General features: G+C 45.6%; 5 protein-coding genes across 6 annotated transcripts; 3 read left to right on the top strand and 2 right to left on the bottom strand.

Moving 5' to 3' along the window:
- Positions 1-117: 117 nt before the first annotated feature.
- On the top strand, positions 118-1,458 carry COX6A1 (cytochrome c oxidase subunit 6A1). The gene is made up of 3 exons (XM_065851636.2): positions 118-278; positions 575-714; positions 1,210-1,458. Exons 1-3 carry the CDS (start codon positions 176-178, stop codon positions 1,288-1,290), a joined length of 324 nt encoding a protein of 107 aa, XP_065707708.1. The 5' UTR covers positions 118-175; the 3' UTR covers positions 1,291-1,458.
- Positions 1,459-2,497: 1,039 nt separating this feature from the next.
- On the bottom strand, positions 2,498-3,773 carry TRIAP1 (TP53 regulated inhibitor of apoptosis 1). Its single transcript, XM_065851677.2, has 2 exons — positions 3,573-3,773; positions 2,498-3,143 (listed from the first exon to the last, which is right to left on the bottom strand). Exons 1-2 carry the CDS (start codon positions 3,717-3,719, stop codon positions 3,060-3,062), a joined length of 231 nt encoding a protein of 76 aa, XP_065707749.1. The 5' UTR covers positions 3,720-3,773; the 3' UTR covers positions 2,498-3,059.
- Positions 3,774-3,784: 11 nt separating this feature from the next.
- On the top strand, positions 3,785-6,023 carry GATC (glutamyl-tRNA amidotransferase subunit C). 2 transcript variants are annotated; one of them, XM_065851971.2, is made up of 4 exons: positions 3,785-3,942; positions 4,235-4,398; positions 4,785-4,888; positions 5,267-6,023. In XM_065851971.2, exons 1-4 carry the CDS (start codon positions 3,820-3,822, stop codon positions 5,320-5,322), a joined length of 447 nt encoding a protein of 148 aa, XP_065708043.1. In that variant the 5' UTR covers positions 3,785-3,819; the 3' UTR covers positions 5,323-6,023. The 2 variants fall into 2 exon arrangements, with proteins under 2 accessions (XP_065708043.1, XP_065708042.1); XM_065851970.2 differs by having other exon boundaries at positions 4,232-4,398.
- A 3,605-nt stretch (positions 6,024-9,628) lies between these two features.
- On the top strand, positions 9,629-11,847 carry LOC136109210 (dynein light chain 1, cytoplasmic). Its single transcript, XM_065851694.2, has 3 exons — positions 9,629-9,752; positions 10,035-10,172; positions 11,462-11,847. The coding sequence occupies exons 2-3, from the start codon at positions 10,041-10,043 to the stop codon at positions 11,597-11,599; spliced, it is 270 nt and encodes an 89-aa protein (XP_065707766.1). The 5' UTR covers positions 9,629-9,752; positions 10,035-10,040; the 3' UTR covers positions 11,600-11,847.
- A 469-nt stretch (positions 11,848-12,316) lies between these two features.
- On the bottom strand, positions 12,317-18,201 carry COQ5 (coenzyme Q5, methyltransferase). The gene is made up of 7 exons (XM_065851693.2): positions 18,031-18,201; positions 17,500-17,649; positions 16,815-17,039; positions 15,388-15,494; positions 13,616-13,704; positions 13,023-13,134; positions 12,317-12,907 (listed from the first exon to the last, which is right to left on the bottom strand). Exons 1-7 carry the CDS (start codon positions 18,182-18,184, stop codon positions 12,806-12,808), a joined length of 939 nt encoding a protein of 312 aa, XP_065707765.1. The 5' UTR covers positions 18,185-18,201; the 3' UTR covers positions 12,317-12,805.
- Between the last annotated feature and the right edge of the window lie 758 nt (positions 18,202-18,959).

Genomic DNA, 18,959 nt, shown 5'->3' with positions numbered 1-18,959 from the left:
ACCCCGCACTCCCAACATGGCGCCGGTTCCCCCCCCGTGACGTCACTAACGGTTCCTCCCGCCCCCAGGTGGCGCACGCGCAGCCGGCGGCCCCGCCGCTCGCAGCTCAAGGTCAGCGTGTCCCCTCCCGGCCGCCGTCGCTGCGGGTTCCGGTTCCGGACGCGGAGCGGAGGGGATGGCGGCGCTCGGGAGGGTCTCTCGGCTCCTGCTCGGTGCCGCCGGCCCGCGCTCCCCGCCGGCGCGGAGCATGGCAGCTGCGGCACATGAGGGCGGCGGAGGTAACGGGGCTCTGCAGGGCGAACGCGCGGCCGGGGCCCGCGGGCGGCGAAGCGCTGCCCTTGACAGGCGCTGCCCTTGCGGGCCCGGGGCGGCGGCAGCTCCCGGGAGCACTGGGTTTGAACCGGGAGAGAGGGGAGTCCCCGCTGCTCCCGGTTAAGAACGGGGAGGGAGACGCTCGCTGTGGTGAGGGACACGGTGTGATTCCTCATTAATGCACTAATTGCGTTTAACGCGCTCTCAGGTCACTAACGCTCGCGGAAGCGGTGACTGTTGTAACTCTAATGCTCTTTACTAGCCCGCTTGTGGAAGACGTTGACGTTTGTGGTGGCGCTGCCCGGGGTCGCGGTTTGCATGCTCAACTGCTACCTGAAGGCCCAGCACGAGCACGAGAGACCCGAGTTTGTCCCGTACGCTCACCTGCGGATCAGGACCAAGGTACGTTTTGCTCTAACGGCCTCTTGCTTCCTGAGCTTACTGCAGCATCTCTTGCATCCTCATCCTCTGTGTGAGGTCCTGCGTATGAAGCTGTGATCTTAATTCATGGCTTTGTTTCTGAGGCATCAGGAGGTTCTCTTAGCTCAGGTGAAGTACCTGTGGTATTCACAGGCTGTCCCGCCCCCAAGGAATCCTGCCAGTGTCTCGCTGAAAGTATTTCAGTCCTAGTGCTGTTGTACTTAAACTAATATAGAGCTAAAAGCAAACAGAGGTGATCCCAGGTTCTCGAAGCTGGGGCCCTCACAGTGTAGCACAGTCAATGTTTAAGCTAAGGGACTGTTTTCCATCCCCTGCTGCCTCTAGCCCAGGAACAGATGCCAACTTGCTTAATTCATCAGCCTGTCAAGCTGTGTGATGCCTGAGTCCCTGTTGCTGCTCATGTCCTGTGCTGATCGGTTCATTATCTGCAGCTCCCTTATCTTCTTTTTCCAACAGCCTTTCCCCTGGGGTGACGGGAACAAAACTCTATTCCACAACCCTCATGTTAATGCTCTCCCAACTGGTTATGAAGACTGAAATCCCGACCACAGCCAGAACTTTGGCTCTTCCAGTCTTGGACCAGAATGTTGTGTGGGAACCATCACTTAAAAATCTCCACATTCCTTCTGCGATGAAGCCAAGTGGTGTTGTGGCCTCTGTCTGTGCTTGTGTAGAGGCCCTTTAAATAAACGACTCTGAACTTGACTTGAGCATCTGACTTTTTTGTTAACCTGAATCCTTAGAAATTCTTTAGTTTGGTGTTTGATTAAAACATTGAGGCTTCACTGAGGTGACAGTGCAGGTGTTTGGGGGTTTGGCTGTTTGAATGTTAATACCTGCTCCTGTATCTGGTAACACCAACAGGAACGCATCCAGTGTAGGATGCTGTGCAGTTTTATGTTCTTCATGTCTGGTTTAACTGATCACTATAAGCCCAGAGCAAACAGCCACATGAACAGGTATCAGGCTAATACTGCAGATTCAAATTTGTTATATGCTGAATCATGTTCTCTATAATCAGCAATATTTATTAGTAGCCATGAAGGCAATTTTCTCTTAGGCCCTTATTGGCAGCAAAGATGTGTAATTAAGCTCTGTGTGCCTTCACAATGTTGATCATCAGCTCCTAAGCTTTCTAGTGTATCAGTACGTATGTTGCTCACAACTCTTTCTCATAAAGCTGCAGTCCAGTTGTACAAAGTCTCTCATACGGGTGTTAGAAATGAAAATTTTTGCTCCACTGCATATGTCTGTGTAATATGTGTCACTCACAAGCTTCTTAAACTAGAAGAGCTTAATTACCTTCCATAGTTAACAAACAGTTCTAAAGCCCTGAGCCTGTCGAAGTGCAATGTTAATTGTGAAGTTTTTCCTCCCTGCAAGTCACAGAATCACAGAACAGTTGTGGTGAGATACCCCAGCGGCAGCCGGGGCTTTTAACATTATCAGCTGTGTCACTTCTACCCAATGTTCCCCTCATTCAAAATGGTTTAACTGCCACAGGCAAAAGTCTAACAGCGATCATGGCCAGCCTGATGCTCTGTGGTAGTGTGGAAAAGGATGGCCAGGGCTGCGCTGTGGTTTTACTGCAGGAACATGTAATGCTAAAGGAGAAAACAATCCACTTTGTTGTTTCAGTACCTCAGAAAAGGCTGAAGAAGCAGCCTCTGCATTAAAAGTGTTCTCAGCTTCTGTTGCAGGCCACCTCCATCTCTCCTAGTCATAATCAGATTCTACTGCACAGTTATCTACTTGAACAAAATAGAACCAGGTTATATTTATTTCAGCTGAGTTATTGCAGGTCCAATAGAGTGCTTTTATATAATCTCTGTTGCTGATAGAAAATAATGCTTTAGCCCCTCAGCATTCAGGATCGTATAAAACAAATTTCACCAAATTTCAGCAGCATAGAGGTGAGACAAAGTAAACCAACCTCCTTCATACTATGTTATATAAATAAGCAAGAGAAACTGGTCACAAAGCAGCTACGAACTCAGCCCACTCTAATAAGCCTTCTCCCATTACAGTGCATTCAATCATTCAATAGAAAGTTAGTTCAAATGGCTTTTTGTGCTGATAGATGCTGAACCACCACCAAAATTCATTGAAAAGGAAGCAGCAGTTACCACATAATCCAGTAGGGGTTTTTTTGGTGGCTGTTTTTACAAGCAGAGAAGATTCTTTACTTCCTTCTGCTAAAAAAAGCAGCGTAACAAAGGTCTTATCCAGGCAGCATCCAGTCTTATGCCTGGAGATGTTGCTTAGTCCAAGGGCTCACATCAGTGACTCCATCCATACTGCTGATGTCAAGAGGAGTCTTCAGTTTTTCCTTTACTTGGGCCCATGAACTCCAGGCCTTCAATGGGTATATCCTTTTCTTTAATTGCTTTCTGAAAAAAAGAAAAACAAACCAAAACAAATAAACCTGACATGTCTTTATAGTGCTATGTGGTGTGGGTTTTGGTACAAAACATTATCTAGAAAAGCAGCCTGAAGGTTGGTTTGGATAAAGCTTCAGTATCAGAGATGCTCGCGCAGAACTACAAACGTACCGCAGCCTCTAGACCAGCCGGCTTAAGAAGTTACATTAACGAGAAAAATACAGTAAGAGACACCTGTAAAATATTATATATCGTGACTGGCAGAAAAGGGAGACAAGAGGAAATGTGGAGCAGCGCGGTGGGGCACGGAGCTGCGGGCAGGGGGTGCCGGGGGAGCCGTAAGGAGAGGAAGTGCCGTCAGGAACAGCTGGAGCAGCAAGTGAACAGGCGGAGCTCGGAGCTGCTGTCACGGGAGGAGGCGGGCGGGGCCGCACGCACCTGCACGCAGAGCTGGTAGCGCTTGAAGAGCTGCCCGCAGGGGTCCCCGTCGCTTTCCCCCTTGAGGAACTTCTCGGCGAACCAGCGGTTGAAGCACTGGTCGTACTCGCGCTTCAGCTCGGTGCACGCCTCGCCCACGCTGTTCATGGCGGCGGCGCCCGCTTCCGTCACCGGGCCGCCCGCGCCGCCGCTCTGACGCGCTTCCGGCGCGGGGAGCTGACGTGGCAGACGCCGCCGTTACGGCGCGATGTGGGCGCTGCGGTTGTGCCGGGGGCTGCGGGCGGTGCCGGTCCCTCCCGTTCGGGCCCTGCGGAGCGCGGTGCCCCCGCGGCCGGCCTGGCAGCACGGCGAGCCGCGGCCGGGCCCGCAGGTAGGGCGGCTGGGCCGGAGAACGGGCAACCGCCAAACGGCTCCGGGCGGGTCCTGCTCCCGGAACGAGCGCCGGCTCTGGTTGGCCCTTGGCGCGGCGGGAGGTTAGAAGGAGGAGGAAAATAAAGAGTTCGGTTCAAGTGAATTTTCTAAGAAAGTGCAAGAAATCACCGTGTCCCGGCAGGTGTAAACTCGGGGTTTTGCCGTGTAACCGGATTTTGGTTAAAAAAATAGAAATAGCGCTATAATAAACTTTTTCATCTTTGCCTTTGGTGTCGGTGTTTGTGCAGCAGCAGGTGACGGCGGAGGTGCTGGGTCAGCTGGAGCACTTGGCCCTGGTTGATTTCCGCGATGCGGAGGGCGTGGAGCGGCTGCAGAAAGCGATCCGGTTTGCTGACCAGCTGCGGGAGGTCAACACCGACGGGGTGGAGCCGATGGACTCGGTCCTGGAGGACAGGTGATGAACCACAGCAGCCTCCTTTAGCTGCTCAAGTATCAAACTATTTGCTTTTGTAATTATTTTTTTTTTCTGGGAATCCCTGCAGCGATGCGTTTGACCCCTTTGCTTACAGAAAAGTTTTTATCATGTTTTTTGTAGAATGATGCTGTCACTGGCAACCGTGGCCTTTACACTTAGTGTAGCAAAGGTGTGCTCCCGTTCCTTTGTGACTTGTCATGAACGATCTGCACATGCTGCTCCCCAAATACCTATCAATGCCATTCTTAGTTCCTTCAGAGTGTTCTAATACTTGTCTTACCGCTTACTGAAGAGCAAAACTAGGTTTAGAGATAAGCCATGCTTCACAGAATAGCTTAAAACAGACAAGTAATCTTTGTTCTTAGGTGTCTGTATCTCAGGGAAGATGATGTTACAGAAGGTAACTGCACAGAAGAGCTGCTGAAAAACGCCAGAGAGAAAGTGGAAGAATATTTTGTAGCCCCACCAGGTATTGTCTTGCTTATAAAAACCTCTTAACTTTGCTTGAATTAAACTGAGGAATGTAACTTGCCAGAACTATGTTTGGAAATATTAGCTGGTAATAGGAAAGGACTAAAATAACTACCTGTAGCCACCTGAACACGACAGTTTGCAGCCCATTGGCCCAAACGCAGGACTGAAGCTGCCCTTGCTCTGAAGTTACAGCACACGTTGCGTGATTATTTACAGGAACTCAGACAGAACTTGCTTTCCTTACTTGCTCAGAAAACTTAAGCTGCCTATAAATACTTAGAGTGAACTGGAGAAACACTTTTCTGCTGAGTTGTACTACCCAGAAGGTACCTTACGGCTGGTCTCACACAACTTTCTTTTTGTTTTTTATCAGGTAACATCCCTTTACCAAAGGTAGAAGACCAAGAGACTTTTCTGCAGGGCTCTTAGCAAAAGCCCGGAACCCAAACACAAAATCAGTGTTTTATTTGAGGAGAAAAAGAGGTTCGTGCAGTCACAGATGGAATACCCTGGTGTGTATTTTGGTCAAAAGAGCACTTGCAAGACAACTTACAGAAGAAAGAAGGTATAAAATGTTTAGTAGTGCTACTGAAATGTCGATGTTTGTGAAGCTGAAAGGCAGCATGACAGATCACTTCAGGTCTTTTATTTAGCAAAGCAAATTTGATGTTATTCTTTTAAGATACTGACTGGTGTAAAGGCAAACAACAGGTAACATAGCTATTAATAATACATATGTGTTGTTTCTTAACATCTCAAAAAGCCACCGAGCATATTGGAAATATCATTGTTTGAGAAACACAGACAAATACTAAAGTGTGTGAATAATACTGGCACAAACTTCAGCCTTTAGTGACTTGCTCTTTCATACCCTGTGTACAAACTGCTTGGACAGGCTCCCCCTCAGGCCGTTCATTATGTGCCACATATTTAGTAGCAAACGGGCTGAATGAAAAGGAATGTGACTGCCTTTGGTCGAAGAAGAAATCAGCTACTGGGTAGGATCCACTTTCACTCTACCTGCAAGGCCGCATGTTTGGTAAGCTTTGAACTGTATTTTTTCTGGAACTGATTTTTTTAATATATATTTTTCTGCCAGAAAGTGAGAGTAAACACTTGTCCTACTCTTATTTATGCAGTTACTTTGTTATTTAAGTTTCCATAACATATGCTCATACATATACACAGAGGCATAAAACATGCAATTATTATGATACTTGAATTCTTTCAAGGGTGTTGAATTAAAGTCCCTATTTAACTCCACTAATCCAATTCTCTGCAAAGCTACAACACTGTATTAGTGCTTTAGTCTCAGTGACACTGTGCTTTGGCCTCAGGCTTTTCAAGATTCAGACCCTGCAAGTGCTCCAAGTTTTACAAATATACAAGCTCAGCCTAAAAGTCATTTACAATGAATATATACATCATGACAAGGAAAGATCTCAAGTCATGCCATACAAGAAGTGTGTTAGCAGAGAATTTCCAGTTTGAGAAATCCCCATTTATTCCATCCATTTTGGCCTCCTCCTTTGACCATCAGAGAAAATAAGGACCATTATTTACATAGAAAAAGGAAGAGGAATTTGAGAGTGAACTGCATGGCCTCAGGAGCTTGCAACCCAAAATATCAAGTAACTATTTAAAAGCAACAACAAACCCAACAACTGGGACAAGGATGATCCCACCTTCCCAGTGCAGCATAGGCTAGGCTTAAAAACACCAATTCCAGGTATCATGCCCGAGGTTCTGAACATGACCACTCTCACCCACACACTCCAGTCAGAGAACAGACAGATGCCTGTTCCCTGCACCCCAAACTACATTTAAAGGGGAAAACATACCTTTCCTTAATGAAGGGGTTTGTTGCAATTTCACCACTAATGAGGGAATTACAGCTGTCATGCAGACATGCAGCCACCAAACAGCCCAGCAAAGACCAGATGAGCTGCCTGTGGGGCAGAATGCATTAACGCTTCAGCGTGTCCTCGGCATGTCTAAGGTGGTGGCTACTGTGCCCCATGGGATGGCCTGAAGCCCCATGAGGCCCCGGCTGCACCCTGAAGGGGGGACAAGATGCCCTTCGTGGTGCTGGTTCACCTGCTTTCACCGCAGAGCCTCTGGATCTGGGTCAGATCTTCATGTGGTTCTACCACAATGCAACTTATAAACCGAGGTATGTGAATAGATACAGTTAAGGAATCGTAATAAAATCACTACCTGTAAATTCCTTGTAACTGTGGTTTGGCAAACATAATGTGTATTTGTGAAATAACTCATCTTTTCTCAGTGGTTAATAGATATAGTAAAAATAATCTTTAAAATATTTGGTTAAAAAGAAAACAACAAAAGGAGACCAGATTCTGAGATGACGTAAATATATCTAGTTTCCCTGGAGACCATGGAGGTAACTTGACCTACACCTGCTAAGGTTTTTCCACTACTGTGTAGATCTGTAACATATAAAATTGGATTAGAAGCCCTGGCATGTAGACCCCAGGTTTACAAAGAAAATTTCAAGGTGGAGATTTCTGCAGCTTTATGGGAAAAAGAAAATAGATGTTTTATTGCTAATAATTATTTTGTGTTTTTATAGTAAGTAGGAGCCCCAGAAAAAAAAAAAATTCTCGATTAGATATAGTGATACAGTACTGAACACTGAGCAAAAAAATAAGGCCTCATCTGAAAAATTTACAATCTAACCTGCATCTATAGGGGAATCTCTTGATATGTCTTACCCATTACCAAATTTCTTTGGCACCTGCTCTACTCCAGCTATCATCTCCTATGTGTATTTGTTCTGCCTTCCCCTGCAGCTGAATCCTGAGGGAAACTATCCTTTTATATTCTAGATTAGCAAGTAAGACTATAATGTTTCTCTTTAAAGCCACGTATCTCAGGCTTTAATGTTTCTCATTAATGACAGGTATCTCACCCACACTGACATTTCCTGCAGTCGTCAGCACATCTGTTCCTTCAGCTAACCATTTCTTAATAAATGCACAGAAATTTGCCTGCAGCTACCAAACACAACCACCTCCTCAGAGATACACGGGTGTTTCTGAAGTTCACTGTAAGCACTCAGAAGATTGTTAAATGGTTTGGTTCTGTCAGCACAAAACTGTCCAGTACTCAAAAGAACCATTGCTGGTGCTGCAGGTATTACACACAGTTCTGTAAATTACTGTGGTCCTGAGACTATTCAAAGCTTCTTCAAATTCCTAGCACAGAAGGTCTCTTATGCCCTTTCATCTGCTGCATTAAACCAGAAAAATTCCCTTAATTTCATAACTTTGAGAGTTGTCCCTAATACACACTCCTGACGGCAAGCCAGAAAGCAAGTGAATTGCATCTCTTCTAACTCGAATGCCAAAACCTGGAAGCTAAAGTCAGAAGTTATTTCTAAGATACCCTAGACTGACAAAAGTGCTACCTTATACCGTTTTAACATTTTGGGCACAGTACATCCTTCTGAGGTTGCCTCAGAGCTTCCAAAAGCAAAAGGTTTCTTGCAGTTATGCTACTTTTGCTACAAGTGACACTGAGCAGGTAACTATACTGTACTAACATGAAAAATATTCACATTTCAAGTGAGGTGGATGACTGCTTTTGAGTTTTTTATTCGTACAAGGAAATGGCAGTCCCACCAATCAGTATTTGAAAACTTTTAAGTCATCCTGTGCTGTTACCTATAGACATGGTTCAGAATCATGTTATTAACAGATCACCAGCTACAGAAAACTCAACAGCAATTTTCTAGCTGCTGATGACAGTAAAAGCAGAAACAGCCCCAGGCAGAGTGAAACTAACCAAAGGGAGCACTGGGGATCTCCCAAACATCTTGCTTCATTTAAAACAAAACAGAGAAACAAATAAAAAAGAAAGTGCAAAAAAGGCAAGAGTTGCAGAAAGTGTGAGATCCACAAAAGACGCCCTAAATGAGACACAAGGAATCTGTTGGATTTAGTTGACAGAAGGAACAAAGATTAGAGCTGACTTGATCATACGTGGTAAACAAGGATAAAAGATTTCTATCAGAGATGACTGAGTGAAAGACAAATGGAAAACAGACACATTAATAGGAAAGATGATCAAGTGCCATTTTTAAACTATGGAATTATTTTGTCTGACATGGGTGGGCTTTCTTGCCAGTAAGAAGCATCTTACTGACAGAGCTATCCCAGTTCAAAGAGAAACAAGGGCCAGTTGCAGAAAATACTGCGTTAAATTAGGTGCCTGTGGTCTAGGCCGGGATGAGTAACAAAACGGCCTTTGGGGCTCACATATCAGCTACACAAAGGTGTTTTACAGAAACTGGTGGGTATTTTAATGCACTGGAGACAGTTTACTTTAAGGAACAGGTGGTTTGGCTCAGAATCACTAGACAACGCCAGTGGCGAGTAGCAGGGAGCCAGGCCTGCAGGCTGTCCACACACAGCTGCCATCTGCATTCACACCCCCGAGAGCGTGCGCTCTGGCGGACCCTCACCCGGAGCTGCGCCACCACCGCCGCCCGTCGCCATGGGAACGGACGCGGACGCGGGGCATTCCGGGCTGAAAGAAAACGCAAGAGCAAAACCCTACCACAGCGCCCCAGCCTTGACCAATGAACGCTCGGCGGGGGGGTGGCGATGACCAATGGCCGGAGGACGGTGCGGGGGGGGCGGGGTTGCGGGCGCTCGGAGGCGGTCGCGGTGCACACTGAGCATCCCATAGCGCTGCTCCGCCCCGCACAGGGTCAGTCCCAGCGCCCGACACACGGGGAGGGGAGCGGCTCGGCTCTCAGGGGACACCGGGACCGGCTGCGGTGCCTCACTCTTCACGGTGCCCGGACACACTGGCAGCCGGCACTGCCGGGAGCGGTGAGTGTCCCGGCGGCTGCATCCCCTTTCCCGCGTCCCCCCGAGCGGCAGGTGGGAGCGCCTGGAGAGCAGGTGCTGAACGGGAGCGGGTTTGAAACCCCCGTTCTTCTGGGTGTGAGCACAGGCTGTGCCTGAGCCTCTGCCACAGCCGGTCAAAGTGCTGCACAGCCCCGGCTGTGGGCACAGCGTGGGCCCTGGAACCGGCTGGGAGTGATGGTACCTGTGTGACTGCTGGGCAGGCGGCTGCTCCTGCAATTTTGAATTCTCCTTTGCCCAATACAGACAACCATGAGTGATCGAAAGGCAGTGATCAAGAATGCGGACATGTCAGAAGAGATGCAGCAAGACTCTGTGGAGTGTGCTACTCAGGCCCTGGAGAAGTACAACATTGAGAAGGACATTGCTGCTCACATAAAGAAGGTAATTGCTTGCTTGTGCTGTCCTTTTGAAATCTCTATGCACATGAAAAATGAAGCAGGGGGAATGCTGCTGGGCAAGTAGCTCTAGAGAAACAAGTTCTAGAGACACTAGATAATCAAGTTGGACTTTATCTGCAGGCTGGTGTCCTTATGTTCCTTTCCCCACCCTTTATGTGGACTTTTCCAGGTCCTTTAGTTTTTCTGTTGCAGTTCTTTGTACTTGAGCCTTTTCTGCCACTGTCCCATTGTCAGGTGACCAGAGTGGCAGGTGCCTGATGAGCTGGTACAAAACACAGGGGGTCCATGGAGCCTCTTGGAGAAGTGGTGTTTTTCCGACCTTGTAATAAGCAGTGGGTTTGTGGCTTTTTTTTTTTTCCCCCCACTAAATGTAAGACAAACTGTTCATGCTAATGCAGAACAGATGGTTCTCAGCTTCCAATGTGTCACATTTTCTCTCCTACTGGGAGCCAGATTGAGCTGCAATTAGTTCAAGGGTTTGGCTGAGCAGAACACAAGCTCTTGCATGCTCTCATGAAAAGTCTCTTCAGCCGACAGCTGTTATTATAGCTAGTGCACTGTATAACCACTGACTGCATGGTTTTACTCAGAGTAGACTTGTACACGTGAGTTAGGACCCAAGAGAATGTCAAGAAGATGTGCCAGGGGAGGTTCAGGTTGGACATGAGGAAAAGGTTCTTCACCCAGAGGGTGCTGGACACTGAACAGGCTCCACAGGGAGGTGTCACGGCCCCAAGCCTGACAGTGTTCAAGAAGAGACTGGACAACACCCTCAGACACATGGTGTGAATTTTGGGGTTGTCACAGCAGGTTCCTGACTACAGTGTGTGGGAAGAACATGGTCTCATGACCTTGTATCAGAGAAGTGGCAGAGTTTTCCATCTATTGTCCTTTCACCATCCTTCTTGAAAACATCTAAGCAAGTCAAAATAATAACTTAGTCTGTATAGATTCAGAACAAGGAGAGAAGTTTTAAAAGTTAACATTTGAAATTATGGGAATTTGAAGAAAAGTTACTTCCCCAAACATGTTTTAAGGTTATTCTTGCTCAGCTTGGAAGCGCTTTTTTTTTTCAGTCTGAGTAAGCAGCAGATGAGTTTAAAAGTGACAGATGATCCTTGCACTTAAAAGCATATGCTCTTCCTTAATTGCCTTCTTCCAAAAGTGATACTCGCTAGCAAGTGACATATTGAAAAAAAAAAACCAACCCTGTTGAACTATATTAGTACAATTCTTACGGAAATGCTGAATTCCTAGTTCTGTCTTCTGCAGGAGTTTGACAAGAAATACAATCCCACTTGGCACTGCATCGTGGGAAGGAACTTTGGCAGCTACGTGACTCATGAGACCAAGCACTTCATCTACTTCTACCTCGGCCAAGTCGCTATTCTTCTTTTCAAGTCTGGGTAGAACCACGGACTGTTACTGAAACTTGCACCTGGACTGCAGACCAACTCCAAGCAGGCTCCTGCCTTCAGCCTTCCTGAGGAAACAGACCTTGATCTTCAGGTCTTTTGTGGTATTGTTAATGGTCAGGGATTTTGCTGTAGCAGCTGCTATTTTTATTGTGGCTATAAAAAAGGCAAAAGTGTCTTCCGTGTATTTATTTTCTTTCAAAAGATGGCTTCTTTGCTAATAAAACTGTTGGAACAAGTTTATCCTTTAAGAGTTTTCTCTACCCTTCTGCCCTCTTAGTGTTTGCATTACCTTCTATTCTACCGTGAATGAAGGAGGAACATCCCCACCTCCATTTCTCCCCCTCAATCCACAGCAGCTGAAGCCTGAGCTAATCTATAAATGCATCATCCTTCAGTAACTGAGAACAGGACGTATTTTCCCTGAGAGAAAAGAGACTGCTTTTCAGTTCTTGACAACAATATTTTCAGCATGCACAACCTCCAGTACAAATTCTGGAGTTTAGATCCCATGTTGCTTTTCTGATCTCAAGTGAGCTGGCAAGCTACAAGCAATAGTCCTTTCATCTCCCCGTTTTCAGAAGAGACAATGTCATCCCATGTCATGTCATCCCAGAATACAGTTATGCAGTCATTTTCCTTAGAAAAAAAAATCCTTTCTTAAAAATACACCTCCTTAGCAAGGTTAAAATATTGACTAGGATGAAAAAAGTTGATGCAGAGCTGTTTTATTTCACAAGCCTTCAATCTGCCTTCAAAAGAAGGAATTGTGGGGAAAAATCCCTTCAGAGTCCACATAACAAAGATAATCAGCTTAATAAAAATCTAATAAATCCAAGTTACTTCTCACTGGCATGGTATCCTCCTTGAAGCTTAGTAAAAAAACAAAAGGAGGATTCTTATTTGAAGACCAGTCAGTCTATTTCTGGTAACTGAAGTTGCTTCATTTGTTAGCATTGCTCAGTTTCGGCCATGTCCTTTGCATTGCACTTGAAGGGAAGTGCAAGTGTAAGGAACATGACAGGAGTCACTCCATCTACAGGTTTCATTGGCAAAAAAAGGTAGCCGATGTTCTTCTGCTGAGCAAGTAGCTGTTGCACAAGTTCTTAAAACTCCTCTTCAATCTTGAGAGCATTGAAATTTCACAGCCTTCATATTCCTCAAGAAAATTACACTTCCTGTGTTTTGCTACATGGCAGACTCACAGTTTGAAACCCGAGTGAATGGCAACAATGCCCGAGTTTAAATTCTGATAATCCACCTTAAAAAACCCAGCATCTTCTATCATTGCCTTCAATTCCTCCTGAAAAATAATAGTTCCATAATTTTAACAGCCTGAAGGCCTATAAGCCAGTTGACTGCAATATCATACTGAGACCATGTTGTGTGTTAGTGAATTTAGAAAAATACTATCATACCTGAGGGGGAAAACGTCGGATGCTCTCCACAAGATATTGGTAAGACTTCCAGTCACCAGCGATAACCTCACCCAGCACAGGGATAACCTGGAAACTGTACAGATCATAGAGACTGCACAGACAGAGAGTAAATACAGATTAATACAAACAAGTTTAAAACAAACCCTCTCCAAGACAAGTTGATATCTGTACCACAGAATCACAGACTGGTTGGGGTTGGAAGGGACCTCTGGAGATCATCTAGTCCAACCATCATGCTAAAGCAGGTAAACCTAGAGCAGATCACACAGGAATGTGTCCAGGCAGGTTTGAACATCTCCAGAGAAGGAGACTCCACACCCACTCCAGGCAGCCTGTTACAGGCTCTGGCACCTCAAAGTAAAGTTTCTCCTCATCTTCAGATGGAACCTCCTGTGCTTCAGTCTGTGCCTGTTGCCCCTCATCCTTTATTGGGCACCACTATGCCATGCAGTCTTGCGTCTGATTTTAGAAGGGCACAATGAGGTGGCCTCCAAGTGTCTCCATCTCCTATTCTGGCTAAGTACAAATAAGAGAGACCTGTGACATGGCATTAAGTGTCATCATGTTCCTACCTGGAAAGAAGAGGGTTGCTGACGTGACTAAATTCAAGGCAGAGAAATCTTCCTCCTGGTTTCAGCACACGATAAGCCTCCTGAAGGGCCTGAGACAAAGCAAACAGAATAGGTTTGTTTCTGTAGAACAGCACCTGCCTATTATCATGCCAAGTGATGGCAATTCAGTGATGAACTGAGAGAGGTAAAGAGAATCCTGACTGGCAACCGCCAATATTTGCTTGTGGAGAAGGAGCTCGAGACAAGTGTAAAAAAAACTCCAAATAAACAACAAAGCCAAAGTAGAACAATTCTTGCTGCTACATAAATAGATTTATACCAGGCTTTGTGTTGAAACTATGATGTCAGGTTTGCAATTTTTCTTCTTTTTTTCCCTACTCAGTTGATGAATGTTTGCCAGCAGAGCTCTTGTAATTACACACCAAACCCAAAAGGGAGGTGACTCAGCTACAAGAAACTGAAAATAAAAAGGAGGCAAGATAGCTTTTATTTTTTTTTTTTCCTTTTTAATCAAAAGATTTTACTCCACTGTGAGGCACACCCAAAGGATCAAAGCAGAAACGATACTGGATCTTAGATGAGCAATGTGTGAGAACAGGGAGGAAGGAGTGGGAAGAAGAAAACCTTTGGCTACTTCGAAAATTCCATCCTGTATGCAAAATAAAACACTTAAGAAGAACCAAGACAAAATTCTGATTACAACTGTATGTTTTTTTCACAAAAAAGTGCAGGCGAGTTGTATTCAAGAACCACTGGAAGTTGTACATCTGCTTGGCTTCAACTGTCATGTTCCTAAGGAATAAAATATAAACAGTGTACATACGTGAAGGGAGCTCTGCAAAACAACTGGAAGTCTGGATGTGTTTTGTATCAAGTCTCCAGGGAGCTATGCTACCAGTCTGCTGCACCCATGAAGGGGTATTAAGACAGACAGCCTGTGCTTCAGAAGGGTGCAAGATAAAGCACTGTGAAAGGCCATCTGCATTAGGAGAAGTTCAAAGGCATACGGCTCCGGGTGGTTTGGATCCAAACGCTGCACCTTCCACAGAACGGTATTGCCAAGGTTGTAACACTCCTCCAAAACAGACAACTAGTCTAGCTAGACAGGTGATCTAACCTATCCTCACCCACAAGACAGCTAGCTGTTTTTGAAGGATAGATACCATTTAGAACAAAGGGTACTCCTTACCCTAATTAAAATCATACTTGCTCTTCACAGGAAACCCTACTGCTGGCCCATGTAAAGACACTGAGCAGCAGTGGGCTGAATGGGTTTGTGCAGCCACAGCGGTGGCAGCAGCTGCTTCCCACGCTGCTCTGTGAGCTCTGTGTGCTCAGGCATGGAAGTAGAACCAGGCAGAAGGTGCTGGACCTACTGCAGGTGGGATGCAGATCACGTGCTCCAGGAGGATCTGAGACATGCAGAGTGACTGCACTGTGCATGTGTAGATCCAGCCAAACCACAGGTCAGGAGAAGTGGGGAATGACTGTAGCATTCAGCCCTTTTTGCCTTCGGAAGTGATTGTCTTGCTGAGCTGGAAGGATTGGGCACAACTAGTACAAATCTAACCTTTTATGACAAATGTGGAGCATTTTATTACATTCTTCATCTGAACAAGTTGCACACTACATGCCACTTATTTTAAATCTTTCAGGAGTAGACAAAGATGTTCCTTTATCCAAAGAAATTCCTCCTTTGCTTCCTATGCTAGAACGAAAAACCTCAGATGAACTGTAAGGACCCCGTGTCAGGATACGCTACAACAACTTACCAAATCAATACGAGTTACGTTTCGGATTCCAAAGGCAATTGTGTAAACATCAAACTTATCATCATCAAAGGGCAACTCTTCAGCATTCCCAAGTACCCAGGACAAGCCTGTAATAAAACCAAAGGACACAGAATTGAACTCAGACTGCTCCTGAAGACCTAGAACTTATCTATTCCAGAAGGAAATTATTATTAATAAAGCAACATTTAAAACTAATAATTCAATTTTGCATTTTTGTTGGTGGAAAGACACCTTAGTCTATACTCACAAACCTTTCAATGCCCTGTATCATACAGCTGTCTGTCAAGCAAAGTAATTAATTTTGCAGATCAGCCAAAACATTCTTCTGCATATACATGCCCACTGTGCTCAGAATGCCTTAGGCTGCCAAGATTTCACCCAAATCTTGCATAGTAGCAGAAAGCAACTGGCTTTCCAGAAACTGCCTGCCATTTGTTTGTAGTGAAGTTGCAAAAGTAAGAGTCTCTGCTCAAAGAATAACTATAAACAATGATTAATGTCTTGCCATTCAACAATGGCCAAAACGCTTAAAACATTTTGCTAGAAAGCTTCAACAGTTTCAGAAGCATGAAAAGCTGCACTCCCTCCATCAGCACTGTCACTATGTGATCCTGTTGCAGCTGTGTTGCTTCCCAAATCCCAGTGGATCATGGCCATGTCTATCCATGGAGCATGAATGTCCAGGTTATTTGTACCAAAAATAATAAGACTGCTTAATTTAGAATTAATAGCTCTTAAAGTCACTGGTTTTGGTGACTCAAATGCAAAACTTCTGTATCTTACTTCTTAAAATCAGGCTTTTCAATCAGGATTGGCGTGGTCCCCAACAAATTCTAGATATCAGTGAATTAATCCACTGACCTGCAAACTAACTTTTAATATAATTCAGAACACTAATATAATTCAGTTTCTCTAAGTACTATTAGCATATGTTCTAACTGCGGAAAGTTTTATAGGTTCACAATACACTTTAGTTCTTGCATTTATTATTTCCTGCCTTGATTCCCTAAGTACCCATTATAAGATCTTCAGTGTCATCATTCTAGGGCTGAGCTTTTTTGCATTATATGCCTTAGTAAAATCAGATTCATTTGCATGGATATAAACAGCAGGTTTAGGTTATTTAACTGATTTTGAAGGATAGCTTCGTATCAGACCTTGTGGACACCTCCACATCTGCATTTCTGAAAGTTCAAGTATTATTCAAGAAGATCACTGTACATCTGAACAACAGACTACATACACGCTCACTGAAAAAGTTACTCAACACTGGCAAATACACAAGCACAGCTCTAGTATACACCCTGGCTATATAATGTGCATTGTAATCCTGAAGTGGTGATTACCTGACAGCTACCACGTGTCAAGTTCTTACTATCAGGCAAAGGGCACAATGCATGACTTACCTTCAGTGTAGCCGAGATGCTCTGCTTTCTGCTTCCCAACTTTTAACATTTCTTTGTTAATGTCACAGACCACCACTTGGGAATCCCCTAGAGAATTTGATTTGTCTTCCTGGTAACTCTCAGCAATTTCCTGCCACGATAAATTTTGATGGTGCCTAAGCTTCCGTTGGAGCTGACGTTCTCGTACAGAGCGAACATAATTAATAAATCGAAAGGCAATGTCACCTGCATTTATTTTAGAAGAAAGATACATGTTTTGGAATGTTTTCTGACTATAAGAAATTGGAAGATAACGCTTTGAACATCAAACTGAGTCTTTATTTAGATATATGTAAATAAAAAACACACACACAGGGTGGAAGGGGAAGAAGGGGGAAAGAAAACAAAACAAAGAAAGGGAATATATTAAGAGCAAAGACTTCATGACTTCCTATAAATGGAAAGAGTTTTCCATAACATATAATAGCAGTACTATAACTCTTTCAGAGCCTTGAAGCAAGATATTACAAAACACGTAGCAGTTACCTCTCAACCCTTCTCCTGGAAAATCAAGTAGGTGCTTCACTAGTTTTAAAGACAGGGAACTGAGGGTGAAAAAAAAGCCCAGGCAACTCAATTCTGAGCAGACTGAAAGAGTTCAAATCCAGCATGGCATTGTCATGTGGAACTCAGCAAAACTATTTACCTGTTCCTCCAGCAACATCAAGAAGAAGTGTTCCTGGAGAAGGGTTCATTTTATGCACGAGGATATCCTTCCACACTCGATGAATCCCTAGAGTCATTGAATCGTTCATGACATCATATTTCTTGGCCACACTTTCAAAGACCTGGTAAACTGCAAAGAAAAGAAATGAGAATTAAATCGAACATTACCTAAAACTGCTCCTGTGGAAGTGAAAAGTGTCATTTATTTCCTCGTGGTGGTCTGCCACCACGTGGAACTGAAAAATAGCACTCAAAAACTCTTTATAATTTCTCGAATCCTGAGCCTCTTGCCTGACATACGTCTCTTCGGAGTAACAGCTTCTTTCCGTAGCCCTTCCGGAGCTGAGGGAATAATCGGGTTGGTGTAACACTGACACTATTCACCGAGATTCCCGGTATCGTCTCAAACCAACGGCCCAACCCAAAAACCATCTCCGGCCCCCACGGGCACCGGGAGCCCCGTCAGGTTCCAGCCCGGCCCAGCCCGCGCGCCCGCCGCCGCTGCTCTCACTTTTCTCCCTCCTCTCCGCCTCCGTCACGGTCTGGAAGCCGAAGTGCATCTCCGGCCCCGCGGCGAGGCCCCGCACGGAGCCGCAGAGCGCCCGCAGCGCCCCGCCGGGCCGGGCCAGCAGCGCCCGCGCCGGGCACAGCCCCGCCGCCGCCATCTTGCAAGGGCACGACCTCCCCCGGCCCCGCCGCAGCACCGCCCGCCGCGCCGGGACCGGGCTCCGGCAGCCGCCGCACCGGCGGAGGGCGCGGCCACGGGCGGGGCCGGGCCGCGCTGTGTACTCGACCCCCAGAACCGCGGGGAATCCCGGTGCTACGAGCTGAATCCCACCCGGCAGAACATACCTGACAGGGAAAAACAGAACCAAACTAACCCAAAAACCCCCAAAGCCCACCCAGCGTATTTGAGTAATTTTGCAAATAGTTTTCCCTGACTTCTTGAGATTTTTAGTTTTGCAGAGGGGGCGCTGATGACCTGAGGGAGAGGGAAAGGTTCTGATTCCCGTCAGGAACACTGGCACAAATTAGAGACCTTTACTTTTTTTTTTTTTTTTTTTTTTGCAATAGCTGTCCTACTTATGGCATTCTTTGAATAATCCAGAAATTCCTGACAGCTTCGTAGATACAAAGAGGTTACTTAACCCTTTCTCGTGAGGTTTACATCACATCATTCCCCGAGCACGAGTGGGTCCCCCTCACCAAGATCTTCCCACGTTGAGACTTACTAGTGCCATCCTCAGGCTCTAGCATGATTTTCTCATCTACAGAACTAGGCAAAACCCGAAATTCAGATATTTGCTCTATACTCTTTGTGGCAGGATGCCTTAAACCATCACACGTGCTTTATAGTTGTTTTGTTTGTTGTTTTCCTGTCTACCAGAGGAGTGACTAGGAGAGCCTCTCACGCTGCAGTCACAGGCTGCTGTACCAACC

The sequence above is a fragment of the Patagioenas fasciata genome, chromosome 17, assembly GCF_037038585.1.
Source record: "Patagioenas fasciata isolate bPatFas1 chromosome 17, bPatFas1.hap1, whole genome shotgun sequence".
NCBI classification, from domain to species: Eukaryota; Metazoa; Chordata; class Aves; order Columbiformes; family Columbidae; genus Patagioenas; species Patagioenas fasciata.
Note: the sequence above shows the minus strand (reverse complement) of the source record. Positions and strands in the feature narration are given on the sequence as shown.